The sequence below is a fragment of the Tetrao urogallus genome, assembly GCF_951394365.1.
Source record: "Tetrao urogallus genome assembly, chromosome: 9".
NCBI lineage: Eukaryota > Metazoa > Chordata > Aves > Galliformes > Phasianidae > Tetrao > Tetrao urogallus.
The window spans coordinates 15,302,769-15,319,628 of NC_136822.1; the positions used below are offsets into that span (position 1 = coordinate 15,302,769).

At 62.4% G+C, this 16,860-nt stretch overlaps 3 protein-coding genes across 3 annotated transcripts; 1 reads left to right on the forward strand and 2 right to left on the reverse strand.

The window, feature by feature from the left end:
* Nucleotides 1–303: 303 nt before the first annotated feature.
* Nucleotides 304–2,214, reverse strand: LOC306949965 (mitochondrial ubiquitin ligase activator of nfkb 1-A-like; the record flags this gene model as incomplete). Its single annotated transcript, XM_079540036.1, is given in 6 exon segments — nucleotides 304–985; nucleotides 1,171–1,291; nucleotides 1,373–1,460; nucleotides 1,671–1,809; nucleotides 1,970–2,100; nucleotides 2,104–2,214. Coding segments are annotated over 6 exon segments (1,272 nt in total).
* A 481-nt stretch (nucleotides 2,215–2,695) lies between these two features.
* On the reverse strand, nucleotides 2,696–9,317 carry ECE2 (endothelin converting enzyme 2; the record flags this gene model as incomplete). The annotated part of the gene is made up of 19 exons (XM_079539671.1): nucleotides 2,696–2,872; nucleotides 2,969–3,064; nucleotides 3,148–3,338; nucleotides 3,880–3,947; nucleotides 4,064–4,174; nucleotides 4,526–4,629; nucleotides 4,729–4,806; nucleotides 4,879–4,977; nucleotides 5,154–5,264; nucleotides 5,513–5,627; nucleotides 5,716–5,858; nucleotides 6,136–6,324; nucleotides 6,477–6,542; nucleotides 6,617–6,763; nucleotides 6,848–6,972; nucleotides 7,047–7,262; nucleotides 7,400–7,544; nucleotides 7,883–7,969; nucleotides 9,276–9,317. The coding sequence occupies 19 exons, from the start codon at nucleotides 9,315–9,317 to the stop codon at nucleotides 2,696–2,698; spliced, it is 2,310 nt and encodes a 769-aa protein (XP_079395797.1).
* A 1,906-nt stretch (nucleotides 9,318–11,223) lies between these two features.
* On the forward strand, nucleotides 11,224–15,742 carry PSMD2 (proteasome 26S subunit ubiquitin receptor, non-ATPase 2; the record flags this gene model as incomplete). Its single annotated transcript, XM_079539715.1, has 18 exons — nucleotides 11,224–11,327; nucleotides 11,437–11,661; nucleotides 11,761–11,919; nucleotides 12,163–12,307; nucleotides 12,510–12,570; nucleotides 12,731–12,877; nucleotides 13,022–13,128; nucleotides 13,276–13,403; nucleotides 13,480–13,567; nucleotides 13,692–13,854; nucleotides 13,938–14,039; nucleotides 14,126–14,271; nucleotides 14,445–14,528; nucleotides 14,687–14,855; nucleotides 14,947–15,041; nucleotides 15,149–15,275; nucleotides 15,356–15,474; nucleotides 15,560–15,742. Exons 1-18 carry the CDS (start codon nucleotides 11,239–11,241, stop codon nucleotides 15,740–15,742), a joined length of 2,337 nt encoding a protein of 778 aa, XP_079395841.1. The 5' UTR covers nucleotides 11,224–11,238.
* Between the last annotated feature and the right edge of the window lie 1,118 nt (nucleotides 15,743–16,860).

A 16,860-nucleotide genomic window follows, 5' to 3' on the forward strand; every position in this document is an offset into this window, starting at 1 on the left:
GGACTCAGACAATAGATCCAGAATGGCGCAGGGCCTCCTCTCCTCGTGTCAGGCACCAGGAGTACATTGACCCCATGCTCTCATGTGAGGGGTGGAGGTGTGACTTGGGCAGACAAAGGGGCAAACAGGATGACTGGGCTGTAAATCCCCTCAGCCCCACCACAGAATAAACAGGGGTAAGCCAGGACCCCTCCCTCCCCAGCAGGAACCATCCAGCTGCACGCCAGGGGACAGCTGAGATTTCTACAAGCTTCACGCCAGGCTTGGTTGGCACAGCTCTGCCGCCCCCCCCCCCCAGTGCTCTCAGGCCTGGTACAGGGGCACAACGCGGTCAATGGGCCCCCGGCAGATGGGGCAGAGACGAGTGGGCAAGGCCTGGAAGCAGCGGAAGCAGCAGCAGATGTGGCCACAGCCCAGGAGGACGCACTCACGGGGCCGGGAAAGGCAAACCACACAGGAGTCCTCCAGCCCCTCGTCGCTGTCCTCCTCCACCTCTGGCTCCTTGTCCTGGTGTTTGTGGCGGATGGCACGGCACAGGATGTGCAGGAGGACAGCCAGCCCCACCATGGCACACAACATAGCTGCCCCCTTCCAGAACCCTCTGGCTGACTCCAGCTCGGCCAGCACCGTCTGCCAGTCCCCCAGGCACAAGAAATACTCGCCCTCCCGCGCTGGTGGCTGGAGGTGCAGGGAGCCATCAGGGTGCAGGGCCAGCTCCCCGATGCCTGTCAGCCCGGCCCCCACCCGCAGCATCTCCTCTGTCTCGAGAATGCCTTTGGGTTTCTCCCCACTCAAGTAGTGGCCCAGCAGGTCGCGGAAGCCATGGGCTGGCTGCTGGAAGCGCTCGTACACCATCTCCAGGGGCAGGCAGACGGCTCGCAGCGGGCTCTCCACGCTCACCTGTGTCACTGCCTCAGCATCCGGGGAGGCCAGCAAGAAGGGGACAGTGTAGACCTGCTCTGAGAGCACCCGCTCACTCTCAGTCCTGCAAGCAGAGAGCACAGCACTGAGATGTGGAGAACGTGAAAGAAACCTGAGCTGTAAGGGCTGAACTGGGGGTAAGGACTGGAGTCTGCAAGCAAGCTGCTTTCTGCCTCTCAGGTGTCCCCAGAGGCTGGGGTCTGGACCTGCCGGTGCAAGCCTGGCCCCGATGTCCCCTCTGTTGCTCACCAGCTCCGTGCTAAGCTGTTCCAGATCAGTCGATGCTCTTTCAGAAGCAACTTCTGGATCACACCCTGCATCCCCCCGTGGTAATGGCTGGACAGCGCAGCCTTGGCTGGCAGCACAATGCCTGAGGACAAATGGATGTATCACTGCCAAAGGAGAAGAACCTGCTCCCTGTCCCCAGCATGTGGCCATGGGGACACCTTACCTTCCAGAGCAACATAAGGCAGGCATCTCCCATTGGCTGCAGACACCAGCGTTGGTAAACTGTCATCAACCTGGAGCTTTGGGGCCTCCTGGAAGAGTAGGGCTGAGCATGAATGCAGGCACAGGCAGATGGGCTGGCAGTGCGGGGTTTGTGCATGGCATTTGGCAGGATGTGACCTGCCTGGTGCAAGGCATCATGACACCGATGGAGGGCACAGACATCAGCAGGGGACACCAGGTCTGGACTGGACAATGGGGCAGGGACAGCAGGCGGGGGAGGCCACAGTGAGACAGGCTACCTGTATGCGTGCCACAACTCGGGCTTTCTTCCTGTACAGGTAGTAGAAGAGGCCGGAGAAAGCGAGGCTGGAGCCCAGGCACAGCAGCTCCACGGGAGTGATGGGCGGCGCATCCATGGCACGGGCTGGGGCAGCAGCTCTGCAAGGTGAGCACGTGGCTGGGGCGGCGCTGGGGACGTCCTGTGACCGGGGGTCAGCTCAGCACCCGCAACGCTGGGGCCTGAGCACCGCACTCGGCCCGCGGCCTGCATTCCTTCCTCATCCTGCACCCGGCCCGGGCCCAGCACCCAGGGCCTCACCGATGCCTGGAGCTCCCCGGCAGACCCGGAGCTCCCAGCCCGAGCCCAGCCCCCCGGCTCGGCCTCAGCCCCCCGGTCCGGCCCCGCCGTCGCCGCCGCTCACCCCGGCCCGGCCCGGCCCCGCCGCCCCTCTAGGAACCTAAACCCAGACCCAGGCCCTGCCGCGCTGCCTGCTGGGAGATGTAGTGCAGCCTGCGCAGCGCGGCGGCCGGGCCGGCGGGGCCCGGAACTACGTCTCCCATCATCCCTCGCGACGAACTACAGCTCCCGTCGTTCCCCGCAAGAGCCCACGTCGCTCGCCGCGAGGCCTACAAGTGCCTACAAGTCCCGGCGAGCATTGCGCGTCGCGCTGCCGCCCGTGCCGGTGCTCAGCGCCACGGCCGCCATTTTCCCTGCCGTCGCGGCCGAAGCGGTCCGCGCATGCCATTAGCGCCCCGGTTCCTCGCGTCGCGGCCCCCACGAAGGACCCGGAGATGTTGGCATAGGTGGAAACTGCATTTAATCGTTCAATAAAGTCAGCGAGAGCCACCCGCAGCGGAAGGCACCAGTGCCCGCGGCCGGGTCCGGCGGACAGGGATGGGGGAGCCAAGCCGGGGCGGGAGGGAGCGCGGGGGCGGCGGCGCCGGGCGGCTCCCGGCCTCCATCCGCACAGCCCGGGGACGCGTCCCTGGCACGAGCGGGGCGGGGGGCAGAGCTGGGGCGCCTCCAGAGCGGGGGTCCCCGTCCCTACCACACCTCACAGTGCTTGCCGGGGTTCATGGGCGAGCCCAGCGGGCAGCCGAAGTGCTGCACGAAGTCCCGCGAGTTGCTGAGGGTGCCGATGACGCGGTACTTGTCGGGGCTGTGCGGGTCGGTCACCAGCCCTTCGTGCGAGCTCTCGGGTGTCCGCACCGAGCACCACACCTGGGGGAGGGGAACGGCTGTAGGCACGGGAAAACCCCCCCTCGTGGGCACGGAAGCAGCGCACGGGGGGGGGGGGCGAAGGGCACGGAGCCGTACTTGCGCAAAGCCCACGAAGAAGAGCTGATGGTTGGTGAGCCCCAGGGCCGGGAGCCGCTTCTCCTCTCCGTTCTTCTGCAGCCAGGATTTGTACGCCTGTGGGATGGATGCCGGGAAACCGCTGTGAAACTGTGAGAGGGTTGAGGGCTGCGCCCCCCCGTCCCAGCAGTCCCACTCACGTTGTAGGCCGCCTTCAGCCCGCCGTTGTCGGCAATGTTCTCTCCCAGCGTCTGGCGGCCGTTGACGTTCTCGCGGTGCACGGTGTAGCGGCTGTACTGCTCCGTCATGCAGGCCGTGCGGTTCTTGAAGGCCTCCAGCGAGGAGTTCTGCCACCAGGGCCGCAGGTTGCCTTCCTTGTCGTACTCGCGGCCTGTGGGACCGAGCCGTGGGGCAGCGACCCCAAACTCACTGCAGGGTTCCCCAAACCGAGCGCCATGGGGGTCAGGGGACTTGGGTTCGTGTGCTCTGGAGGCACGGTGTCTCAACGCCCCTGCAGTGTGTTTATCTCCCTCCAGAGCCCCCTGCTATCCCCTGTGACCACAGATTCCCCCATGGCCCCTGCTCGTCCCCACTGGCTCCGGTGAAGGTGCAAAGCAGAGCGGATGTGAGAGGGACCCATCCCAAAAGGAGGATGAGGTTGGGGGGCCACGGGCCGGCCCGAGCTGCAGACACCGTGTCCTCACCAAGCGGATGGAGCGAAAGCTGCACAGAGAAGCCGGGGGGAGGTTATCAGCAGGTGCCACCTGGGGAGACAGGACATAGAAGGGGAAGCCAGCCAGCCGGGTTGGGGAGTGGCCAGGGCCACGAGCGTGCATGATGCAATGAATGGCAAAGCGGCACCCCCTCCCCACATCCAGGGGATGAGTCTGGGAGGGGGATGGGAAGGCGACAGAGGCTCCTGTTGCTCTCACCTTGGTCATCGAAGGCATGGGTCAGCTCGTGCCCCATCACCACGCCGATACCACCAAAATTGAGGGCTCTATGGGCCCGCAGGAGAGAGATGAGTGAGTACAAAAGGGGTGCAGCTGGGCAGCCCCTCCAACTCATGAGTGCCCCCCAGCCGGGAGCTGCCCCTCAGCTCCATATCGGGCTCACTTGGGGTGGTTGCGGGCGTAGAACGGTGCCTGCAGGATGCCAGCGGGGAAGACGATGCCGTTCTTGGTGGGCAGGTAGTAGGCATTGACGGTCTGTGGGGTCATGCTCCACCTGGGGAATGGGAGACAGGGACATGTCTGCTCTGCCCAGCATCCACAGGGCATCTCCCTCCTTGGGTCCTCCGTGCAAGGGAGTGGCACCCACCCCATGGACAAAGGACCCTGCATCCATCCTGGGGAAAAGCCAGAGTCCCCGCAATTATCTGTGCCACCTCATCTCTTGGAGTGTTCTACCCCTTGTTCCCATCACGGTGGGGTCACCTGTGGGGAAGGGGTGTCCAAGTGACCCACGACCCCTAAGCCACCTCTAGCTGACTTGCTGCCACCATGACACCATGAAGGGCACCTTCAGCCCCTGCTCTCTGCTCACATCCTCCACTCCATAGCCCTCCATCCCACTTACTGGTCACGGTTGGGAGGTTTCCGCAGCTGGTCAGCCATCACTTTGGCAGAGAAGTTGTAGAAGTTGAGCATGTTCTGGAAGAAGGAGTCCTCTGAGACTTCATACTGGTGAGGAAGAGGATGGGTGAGGAAGGACTGTCTCTTGCTGCTTCATCCCACCATAGGTTGTGTGAATGTGTCAGACTCCTCCCCATGAACCCCTACCCCATCATAAACATCATCCAGCTCTTTGTTGTCCAGGATGAAGTCTGGGAAGCCAATCATGTCATAGATGGCATCTGCCTGCATGAGGAGAAGCCCTGGTGGTTAGATGGGGCTGGGGGATGCCAGAGGGGTCTCCTGGGGATCTCCCACCTTCTCCTTGGCAGCCTGCCTGGTCTTGTCATCCATCCAGTCCAGCTGTTCCAGGGATACCTCAAAGGCTGTCCGGATCTCACTGATCATCTCCTCTGCCTGAGGACAGGAGGGGATGCTGCTTTTCCCATGCCACTCATGCAGGGATGGGTTGGGCAGGTGGCCATGGGTGAGCCCTACATCCTATCCCCAATACTGGGGATCCCATTTCACCACTACCCAGGATCTGGGGGAAAACAGGAGATCTTCTGGATGGGAATGGGATGTGTCCTCACAATGGCCTTGCTGTCCCGGTCAAAGGTGGCTTTGACGAAGAGGGAGCCCAGGGCGAAGCCCAGTGTGTCATCTGTGTTCGAGATGCAGGTCTGCCAGCGAGGTGTGCAGGACTGTGGGAGAGAGACCAGAGCCCTGGAGATGCCAGTGTAGCCACAGACCTCCCTCCTTGTTCACTGCCTCCTCCCCGGCTGTGGGGAGATGCTCCACAGTAAAATCCTGCATCCCAAAAGTTGTTCCCCAAATCCTTCTTCAGCATCTGGGGCTTAATATCCCAAGGGGTGCCCAAGGGCAGAAACGATCCCAACTATCCCTGTACTACCGTGGATAGAGAAGAGTGGCCCCAACCCCCTCCCTTTACCTTCCTGGTGCCATAGAGTGTCTCCAGAAGCCTCTCCTGGGCTGTCTCAAAGCGCTGGTCCAGGCTGGAGGCTGTTTTCTGCACCAGGTTCCAGATCAGGTAGTTGTTCAGGACGCTGTGGGGCAGAGGGATGTTTCGTGTGGCCATGAGACCAGCGCATGCGGGATGTCCTATGCCCAAATGGGGTCCCTGGGGATGCTCACCTCCTGTCGGTGCTGTTGATGAGCTCAGAGACCTGCTGAAGGTAGGCGTCCCCATACACCACTACGGGCTCCGTCTCAGCCAGCTCCAGTGGGGCCAGTGCATAGGAAAGGTAATCCAGCCAGTCAATGGCAGGGGCAAGGACCTGCAGGGGCATGGGGACATGGTTCTGCACTGCTCTTCCTGGGAGTTCCAATGTCCCCCACCACTCCAAATCTGTTTTCTGCCCCAAACAGCGGCTCCTTGTTGCTTCCACAGCTGCAGGACAAGGGATGTCCACAGAGCTCCCCAAATCCCAGTGATGGTGGGGTGAGCACCGCACTGCAGCACCTCCGCATGCTGGGCTGCCCAGGGTGTGCTGAGCATGGCCCCACACTGCACAGCCTCCCTTTGTGTCCCAGACCCAGGGAGTGCATGCCCACCTGCAGCTCAGCGATGCTCATCTTGTGGTAGATCTTCTCATCATCCCGCCGCTCAGCCTGTGGCACGGTGATGTTGGCCAGCTGCGTCTCAAAGTCCAATACCTGCTGCATCTGCAGGTGGGTGGGCTCCTTGGACCCCCCCAGCAGCATGCCAAGCTCCACCATGTAGTCCAGGTATGCAGTCAGGACCTGGTGAGAGCCCAAGACACATCTGCAGTTCTCCTCTGCCCATGCGTTACTGGTTTGGCCACCCCATGCCACCTCTGAAAGGCTCAGACCTGCTGCCCCCCTGGATCCGCTGTCCCTGAGCCCCCAGCTCCTTGCAGCGCTCCTGGACTCACCTTCTCATTGGCAGTCTTGTTCAGGTAGTAATCCCGAGATGGAAGGAAAAGCCCTGACTGGTCCACCTTGGGGACAGAGGGGCAGCATGGGCATCGCATACGTCCCAGTGCCCCCAGTGTCTTCTTCCTCCAGTGCCCACCTGGATGATGTTGCTGTTGGAGCTCTTGGAGTCTGCACCCACATAGACGGTGAAGAACGGTGTTGCTCGGTAGGTGCCTGACACCATCTTCAGCACCTCCATGAAGCTGCTCTGGTTCCAGGAGCCAGTGATGTTCCATCCGCCGATCTGCCACCAAATGGCACCAGGAGGTGTTTGTCACCCAGTGCTGTGGGGAAGGCTCCAGGACTGTCCCCAGGGCTGAGCCCTTACCTTGTCAATGAGCTCCATGAGGGGCTGGGAGCCCAGCTCCTCAATTCTCTGCTCCTTGAGGCAGGACAGGTAGTAGCGCTGCGTCTTCCTCTCTGCCTCGCTGCTGGAGTTGAAGCTGGAGTTCTCTGCGGGATACTACAGCTCAGCCCAAATCCTTCTGCTAGCACCCTCAGACAGCCTCCAACCCCCCCATGCCAACCAAGGAGGTGCTTCATGATGGCCTGGTTCTGGTCCCAGATGCTGTTGAAGGTGCTCCACTTGGAGCGCCCATTGGGCAGTGGGTTCCTTTTGATCCAGCCCCCACACGAATACTGGTAGAAGTCCTGGCAGGGGTCGGTGTCTGTGTCCAGGGCCTCCAGGATCTTGCTGGCCACCCGGACACAGGCATCCGTCAGGCACATGGTGTGGGAGGGATCTGTAGGGGAAGACATGCTGGGAGGGAAACTGAGGAACAGAGTGGGACTGCTCCTCGAGGTGGGTACAGCACCCAGCAACCTGCTGGGTCCCCAGGAGGGGCGATGCCATTTCTACCCCAGCGTGGCAGTCTCCTACCTCTGCTGTACTGGATGGCCAGAGCCACAATGGTGATGCCGAGCAGCAGAGCCAGCGTGACGGCGACGGTGCAGAGCACCAGCTCCAGCTGGGAGCGTGAGGCCAGGCGGCTCAGCAGCGGCCCCGTCCCCTTCCGGAACCCCACCTGGGCAGGAGGCAGGGGCTGACATCACATCGACTCCCCAGACTGCTCCCAGGTGCCCTGGCTTGGCTGTGGGGCATGGGGACCAGATGGGGATTAAGCTTGGAAACAGCCACACTGAAACCAGTGCATCCCTTGCGGATGAGCCATTTGTGGATGCTGGTGCACCCCCCCCTTGAGCTGCAGGGAAGGGGAACACTCTCTGCTGCATTTTGGCTGCCTCCCAGCACATCATCAAGGGACAGCCAAGGCTGGCCGGGCTCCCGGCCCCACTCCTGCTGCAGGCTGGGGCTGCAGGAAAGGGGTCCCAAGCAAAACAGGGGGACTGGGGCATAGCTCACCTCCACGCTGTCAGGGGAAGCGCTGCCATCCCCCGCTGGCTCCGGCCCCTCATCCTCCTGCAGCGTGGCATGCTTGTAGTCAGGCATCTGAGGGGGGGAAAGAAGGCTGGGGGGGCTGCACCCCACTCCCCCCTCTGCCTCCTACAGCAGGTGCATGGGGGGGACAGGATCTCCCCCAGAAGCCGGCCCCATCCCCGGTTCACCCTGGGGATTGCAATGCGGGATGCTGGTGGGAGCCTTGGGGGCCCAAGCATCCCTGCGTGTCACCATGGCAACAGCAGCATCACCCCGCTGACAGGTGCCATATCACCACGGAGATGCACTCCCTATCTCCTGGCAACCGTTGCTTAGTGCTGCTGCCTCACCCCTCCCCCCCACCTGGAACTTTCCATGCAGATGTGCACTAGTCTGAAACATCTGGGAGCCCTCTCCCCTTCCCCCCACCCATGCAGGGCAGGGTGCAGGGATCCAGGGGAACAGGGGTACCACCGGGGCATCAGCTGGTTGCAAAGGACCAGTGACACTGGTGAGATGGGGACCCTTTTGCATCAGAGTGGGGGGTGGGGGCAGCCCTACTGCTTCCACTCTCCTACCACGGAGGCTGCAAAGGGCTCAGCTAGGCGGGAGGGATGGGGGGGATTGAACTGGAGGAAGGAGCAGGGTGCTTTGGTATAGAGTTTCTGGGTATGCACTATCCTTAGGCTTCAGAGTTAACGCCTGGGTGGGCTGCGGCTCAGCCTCCATCTGCGCAGTGCTCTCTGCAGTGCTCAGGGGCATGAAGATGCTGGGGTGTGTGTGGGGGGGAAGGATAAGCGCTCTGCTCCCCGCTCCCAGCTCTCCTGCCCATCACTGGAACTCAGGGAGGTTGCTAAGCAGGGGGGGTTCCATCACTGTGGGGTGGTGGCATTGGACAGGCTGGTATGTGGGACTGGGGCAGGCTAGGTGCCCCAATCTGCCGCGGTGCCCCATGTCACCTCCAGCCCCATCTCTCCTGGCACACTGAGGCTGAGGCAGGACCCAGCCTATGGGCTTCTCCTTCCCCATCCATGGAGGAAATGCCCCCCCCCCCCCAGCCCCGGGGCTTGCTGTGGGGCAGCAACCACAAGCTCCAGGTGTGCTCCCTGCTCTGGCACAGCGAGGGGCTGTGGTTCAACCCGAGCTGCCCCATTTCTCCCAGCGGGGAGGTCCCTTTGCCCCTCTCCCCTTGCCGCCGTGAGGAGCTCCCCCAGCATCCTCATCCTACGGGCTCTCAATCCCCTTTCTCCCCCCTGCTCCTTCCCCCCGGATCCCCCCGCAGCCCTCCCCATCTCCCGCAGCTCTCCAGCCCCAGCACGCGGGCTGTCCCCGCGCCCCCCCCATCCTGTCCCCTGTGTCCCTCCCTGCCGACACTCACGGCGTGTCCGAGCTCCTGCAGGGCCACGTTCATCCTGGCCATCCCGCCTAGCTCCGCTCCCCGCCCGGCCCGCGCCGGGCCCCCGCCGCCGCCGCAGCGCCGCCTGCCTCCGCCATGGCCCGGCACCGGGAATAGGTCCGGGAGTTGGAGCGGCGCCGGGCAGGGATGGATGGAGCCGCCGCAGAGGGAAGGGACCGGGGTTTGGGGATCAGCGGGGTGCGGCCCGTTGGCACCGCGGGGTGGGGACGGTTGGGACCGGCGCCCCCAGGGGTGGCTGGAGCGGGGGCACCGCTCCGCCCGGCCCCGCCGCCGAGGTGACCGCGAGGGGCAGCGCCCTCCGCGCGCACGGGCGGAGCCCCGGCACCGGTACCGCACCGGGCTCGGGTGCGGTCACAGCGATGCGCACAGAGGGACTGGCACTGGGTTCATCACCGGGGACACGCACAGCCGCACCGCTGCCGTGCCGCACGGCACGGCCGCCCACACGGTGTCACGCACGGTGTCACGTACAGCCACAGCCGCCCACGGCAGTGGTGGCTCAGGCAGCGCCGCACGGGTTGGGAAAGCGGTGCATCCCGGCGACGCCACCCCCGGGTTCCAGCGGGCGGGTGGCTGTACCGGCGGGCACAGTGCTGCACGCCTGTGTGTGTGTCATGCGCGTCCGGCAGCGGTTCCTCGCGTGTCACTGCTTCGCGGGCAGTGATCCCCGCTAGGCTCCCCGTCCCCGTGTCCCTAAGTCCCCATCCCGTGCCATCCCCGCCACTGCCGCGCCCCACGCCGCGCCTGTCAGCGCTCGGCGCTGCACCACACGGGGAGCGCCCACTCAGCCCCGCCCGTCGCCCCGCCCACTCCAACCCACGGTAACGCCCGGCGGGCGCCAGGTGATGACGTCACGAAGACGACGGGCTGCGATTGGCTGCGGGCGCGGGCCGGGCGCAGGCGCAGAGCGCGGCCGGTGTGCGGCGGAGCGAACATGGACGCGGGCGGCGGCGGCGGGCAGAGCCGGGTGCAGGGCGGGCCGGGGTCGGGTGGTGATGAGAAGCCCACGCCGCTGTGGGGCCGGGACCGCCGGGATCCGCCCGCGGGGCCCGAGAAGGAGCAGGAACTGGTGAGCGTCGCCCGGGGAGCTGAGTCACGGGGGGGCGGTGGCGTCATCGGGGCTCCCTCCGGCCGCGTGACGTCACCGGGGCGAGGGGCTCCCGCCGTGACGTCATGTGGTGACACAGCCTGGGGGGTTCCGGCGTTCACTGTCATCGTGGTAGGGGCCCCGCGGGTGGCTCTCTGCTATTAAGAGGAGGAACACTGGTGTCCGTGCGCTGGGGTGCCCCTAACCGAATTTCCCCCCCCCGGCAGTCGGAGGAGGACAAACAGCTGCAGGATGAGCTGGAGATGCTGGTGGAGCGCCTTGGGGTGAGTGCGTGCCCCTCAACCTGCAGAACTGGGGGGAAATCCACTGTGCCAGAGCCCTGTGGGTACTCAGAGCTGTGCTCGGTGGGTGGCTTTCTGCTCACTGTGCCACAGCCCTGACTTTAGACCCTCAGGGTGGGGGACTGCCCTGTTCAGTGTTTGGAGGAGCACTGAGCCCAGAAGTAGCACCTCATGCACTTCCTGATGGACCTCTTCCATGTGCAGGAGAAGGACACATCTCTCTACCGCCCGGCACTGGAGGAGCTGCGCAGGCAGATCCGTTCCTCAACCACCTCCATGACCTCTGTCCCTAAGCCCCTCAAGTTCCTCCGACCACACTATGGCAAGCTGAAGGAGATCTATGAGAACATGGCTCCTGGGGAGAACAAGGTGAGCGCGGCCATCCTGTGGGGCTGTGACTTGCCACGTCCCTGCCTTTGCCCCCTGTGGGGCAGAGAGGGTACTGTTTTCTGGGGTGCACTCAATCCCCTGTGAGTCTGAAGCTCTGGCTCTCTGTCCCCAGCGCTTTGCAGCAGACATAATTTCTGTCCTGGCTATGACCATGAGTGGGGAGCGTGAGTGTCTGAAGTACCGCCTAGTGGGCTCTCAGGAGGAGCTGGCATCGTGGGGGCATGAATATGTCAGGTGAGCCTGGCTGGGAATGGGGCTTGGGGTGGACAAGGACAGCTGCCTCAAATCCTTGGGGCTGCGTGAAGCTGTTTTCTGTGGTGGTGATGTCCCCTTCTCCCTGCAGGCACCTGGCAGGGGAGGTAGCCAAGGAGTGGCAGGAGATTGATGAAGCTGACAAGGCGCAGAGGGACACGCTCCTCACCCTGGTCAAGGAAATTGTCCCTTACAACATGGCTCACAATGCAGAGCATGAGGCTTGTGACCTGCTCATGGAGATCGAGCAGATGGACATGCTGGAGAAGTACATCGATGACAACGCCTACTCGAAAGTGTGCCTCTACCTGACCAGGTGAGGGGCTGGTAGGGGCATCTGTCTGTCCCCTGGTGGGCTGAGGCTGCCCAGCTTCATTGTATGACACTCATCCTCACATGCATCTCCTCCTCAAAGCTGCGTAAGCTATGTCCCAGAGCCTGAGAACTCTGCTCTCCTACGCTGTGCTCTGGGCATTTTCCGCAAGTTCAACCGTTACCCTGAAGCCCTGCGCCTGGCTCTGATGCTCAACGACGTGGAGCTGGTGGAGGACATCTTCACCTCCTGCAAAGATGTGTAAGTAGAGGCCGTCTCCGCGCTCTGGGGGAGCAGAGCTGAGTAGGATCCTGATGCTGTCAGATGTGGCTGGGGGCTTGGGCAAGACTGTTGTCCCCAAAATAAAGATGAGCAGGAGCCAGTCATCTCTGGGCTGCTCTTGTATGCTTCTTGAGCAGGGTGGGCTGGGGTATATGTCTGCTGTTTGGCTAGCATTAGGGCTGCTTGGGGGCTGGATGCTTTCAAAGCCTCTTCCCTCTGCAGGGTTGTCCAGAAGCAGATGGCCTTTATGCTGGGCCGCCATGGGGTCTTCCTGGAGCTGAATGAAGATGTGGAGGAGTATGAGGACCTGACTGAGATCATGTCCAACGTCCAGCTCAACAGCAACTTCCTGGCCTTGGCCAGAGAGGTAAGCACTGTGCTGGAGAAAGATCCCTCTGCTGTTCCAGGCTGGGATTTGCTCTGGCTGCCAGGCTTTGTGCTCTGTGCAAGACCTGGGGAGAGATCCCTTATCCCTATGAGCTTGGACAGACCTGGAGAAGCTGTCTTTGTAGACCAGCTGCTGTAATGTGTCTGTGGGGAGATAACCCCCTTTTCCCTTGTCTCTGTAGCTGGACATCATGGAGCCTAAAGTACCAGATGATATTTACAAAACCCACCTGGAAAATAATCGTAAGAGCTGATGTTTTGACCTTGGCTGTCTCTGGATAGAGCAGACCCCATTGTCTGTGGTGGGCTTTGGCTTCTCCTTCCCTGTGGCCTCACCCCTGCCTGACATGGGACAACTGTGCAATGGAAGGCTGGCTTGCCTCACTCTGATCTTCCTCCCCAGGGTTTGGGGGCAGTGGATCCCAAGTGGACTCAGCTCGGATGAATTTGGCCTCCTCCTTTGTGAATGGCTTTGTGAATGCTGCATTTGGCCAAGACAAGCTGCTGACCGATGATGGCAATAAATGGTTATACAAGAACAAGGACCATGGTGAGGGCTGCAGCTGTCTGTGTGCTTGGGGTTGTGACCCTTTTTGGGCCCTGCTGAAAGCGAGGCAATTGGGTACAGTTCTGCTGTGTCCCCAGCCAGCAGGCTGGTCACACTGACTTGGTCTTTTCTCCCTGGGAACCAAAGGGATGTTGAGTGCTGCAGCTTCATTGGGCACTATACTGCTGTGGGATGTGGATGGGGGCCTCACACAGATCGACAAATACCTCTATTCCTCAGAAGATTATATTAAGGTGAGTGGCACTGATCTCAGCCCCGTGCTTACTTGGTAACAACCAGCATGTCCTGGGGAGCAAGTGTAACCCATGGGGTGACGTGAGTCACTGGCTGGCAGGGAGCTCCATGTGGTGGTGGCTCATAATGGTGCCTTTGTCTCGTAGTCGGGTGCCCTCCTGGCCTGTGGCATCGTCAACTCAGGAGTGAGGAATGAGTGTGACCCTGCCCTGGCCCTGCTATCCGACTACGTCCTCCACAACAGCAACACCATGCGGATCGGAGCCATTTTTGGGTAAGGGTCTGCCCTGGCCTCCCTGGCTGCGTGGGGTGATGCAGCCATCCCTGACTTTCTTCTGGGCTCTCCATAGGCTGGGGCTGGCCTACGCGGGCTCCAACCGTGAGGATGTACTGACTTTGCTGCTGCCAGTGATGGGGGACTCCAAGTCCAGCATGGAGGTAGGGAGCAGAGCAGGGTGTGCCACACGAGTCCCTGACAGCTCCTGGAGATGCTGGGGCTGGTTTGGGCTCTGCATGTCCTTGTGTGATGTACTGTGCCCTGAGAGTGTGGCTCCCTCCCCAGGTGGCTGGTGTGACCGCCCTGGCCTGTGGCATGATATCTGTGGGCTCTTGCAATGGGGATGTCACCTCCACCATCCTCCAGACCATTATGGAGAAGTCAGAGACGGAGCTGAAGGACACCTATGCCCGGTGGCTGCCACTTGGCCTGGGCTTGAACCACTTGGGTAAGGAAGGGTGGCACTGGTGGTCCTGTGAGCTGGGATTGTGAGCATACCTTGGGTATCCTGAGTTCTGTGCCTCTCCACAGGCAAGGGAGAAGCCATCGAGGCCATCCTGGCAGCACTGGAGGTTGTGTCGGAGCCGTTCCGCAGCTTTGCCAACACGTTGGTGGACATCTGTGCTTACGCTGGTGCGTTGAGCTGACCAAGGCTGAGGGAGGTGAGAGCAGGACCTGGCCTTCCTTCTGCTCATCCTTGCTCACTGCTGACCCCACAGGTTCAGGGAATGTCTTGAAGGTACAGCAGCTTCTGCACATCTGCAGTGAGCACTTTGACTCCAAGGAGAAAGAGGAGGACAAGGACAAGAAGGACAAAAAGGAGAAAGAGAAGAAAGAAAGCTCAGCTGACATGGGGGCACACCAAGTAGGGAAACCATGGCTGGAACCTGCAGCCCAGATGTAGGAGCTGCCCTGTGTGGGGACGGTATCCTCTGCTCTCACTGGAGCAGAGGATACAGCTACAGTCCAGCTAGGCTGTAAGAGGTTGAGTTTGGGGTTGGTGGTCCTGCCTGGCACTCAGTACTGGTGTCCCTGCAGGGTGTAGCAGTGTTGGGCATCGCACTTATTGCCATGGGTGAGGAGATCGGCGCCGAGATGGCCCTGCGCACGTTTGGTCACCTGGTGAGTAACAGTGGGGGACAGTGTGGGGCTGGGAAGGGACCTGGATGAAGAGGGCAGATCTCTCACACCTTGGCCTTGGTGAGCTGGGTTGTGGATGCCCCACCGCGCCCTTGCTCCCATCTGGGGTTTAATTCCCTCTCTACCCCTGTTCCATGCAGCTGCGGTATGGGGAGCCCACCCTGCGTCGTGCTGTGCCCCTGGCCCTGGCGCTTATCTCTGTCTCTAACCCCCGACTCAACATCCTCGACACCCTCAGCAAGTTCTCCCATGATGCTGACCCCGAAGTCTCCTACAACTCCATCTTTGCCATGGGCATGGTGGGCAGTGGTAAGCCTGGCAGCTTATGAGTCAAGGGGGTGGCCTGAAGACTGGTGCCCCAACCTCTGAAGACTTGTGTCCCAATCCCTGCCTTCTCCAGGTACCAATAACGCTCGGCTGGCTGCTATGCTGCGGCAGCTCGCCCAGTACCACGCCAAGGACCCCAACAACCTCTTCATGGTGCGGTTAGCCCAGGTGATGATCCCACGCTTGTGGTTGGGAAGAGGCAGGGGGGCAGTGGGACGGGGGAGCTACCGTGTGCTGCCCCACTACGCGCTCACATGCTTTCTGTGCCACACCAGGGCCTGACCCACTTGGGCAAGGGGACACTCACCCTGTGCCCCTACCACAGTGATCGCCAGCTCATGAGCCAGGTGGCTGTAGCTGGACTGTTGACCGTCCTCGTGTCCTTCCTGGATGTGCGCAACAGTGAGTAATGCGTGCTTAGCCACCGCCCCAGCACCCCTCCACCATCCCACACCCACACTCTCGCTTTCATCCCCTTCCAGTTATACTGGGCAAGTCTCACTACGTCCTCTACGGACTGGTTGCGGCCATGCAGCCCCGCATGTTGGTCACCTTTGATGAGGAGCTGCGCCCTCTGCCCGTGTCGGTCCGGGTTGGACAGGTAAGGGGGCAGCTGGAGCCTAGTGTGAGTAGCTGGAGTTCTATCCCCATATCTCTTCCTCTCTTACTTTGCTTCTCCCCTGCAGGCTGTGGATGTGGTGGGCCAAGCAGGCAAGCCCAAAACCATCACTGGCTTCCAAACACATACCACACCTGTGCTGCTGGCACATGGTGAGCGGGCAGAGCTGGCCACCGAAGAGCATGTGCCCGTGACACCCATCTTGGAGGGATTCGTCATCCTGCGCAAGAACCCCAACTATGATGTTTGAGCTAGGGGGACTGGGGCTTGGGAGCTGGGGCTAGGCAGTGTGGGCTAGGGGGGAAGGATGATTGGGGTTTTTTTTTTGTTTTTTTGTTTTTTGTTTTTTTTTAATTTGTTATGGAAAGATGAGGAAATAAAGTATACATATACTGATGGTGCTGTGCTATCCTTGAATTCTGATCCTCTCTTCCTCGTGGAGGGCTCTTAATGCCCTGTAAGTGCCCTGGGGGTTTTGACAGTTTCATAGCTGCTCTAGTGCTGCAATTGCTCTGGGATACGGAGGGGGGGCATCGGGGAAAGATTTTGGGGAAGAGGAAAACCCTGTCCTGCTTCCAAACCAGCTGGGTTGGTGTCATGAACGGGTTCTGGAGAACTTACCCTGGCCTGGGTTACCCCGTGGTGGAGTGGGTACCGGGGGCTCGCGAGGATGGCAGGGCGCCGCTGGCTATCCCAGCGGGCCCTGGCCGCGTCCCAGCCCTCGCTGTTCCCGCGCCTCCCGGTGCCTGCTGCCAGCCAGCCGGGCACCCTGCCAGGGCCTGGGGTGCCGCGAGGCTACTCGAGGACACGGGGGGGAGTTGGCTGAGGCGGGGGTAGTCCGCGCCAGGCTGGGGATGATGGCACCGAGAGCGGCGTGCCCGCGCCGGGAAGGTCCGAGGATCGCGGCGGCGGCGCGGGCAGGCACCTGGACCGCGTGCTCCCGCGGGGGGCGGGGCTCCCGCGCAGAGCGGGCGTGCCCGGCGAGCCCCGCCCCTTTGCTCCCTCCCGTCACGTGACATAGGAGTCACGTGCCGCGGGCGGCTCCCGAGGCGGCTTCAGGCGCGGCGGACGTCGCCCCGCCCCCCGCCCCTCCCCCCGGCGGCGCGCCCGGCCCCGCCCCTTGCGCGCGGCGCGGCTCCGGAAATGGTCGTGCTGCGCTGCGCTGCGGCTGCGTCGGGCCGCGCGCGCTGAAGGAGACTGAAGGTAACGGGCGGGGGCGGGGCGGGCGCGCGCCGCGGGGGGGGGGAGCCGGGTGAGGGGGGGGGGGGCACCGGCACCAGGGTGGCGGCAGCGATGCGAAGCCCGGGGCCTCGCGGTGCCGCTGGGCCCCGCCGTCGCGCTGCCACCGCTACTCCCACCACCACCACC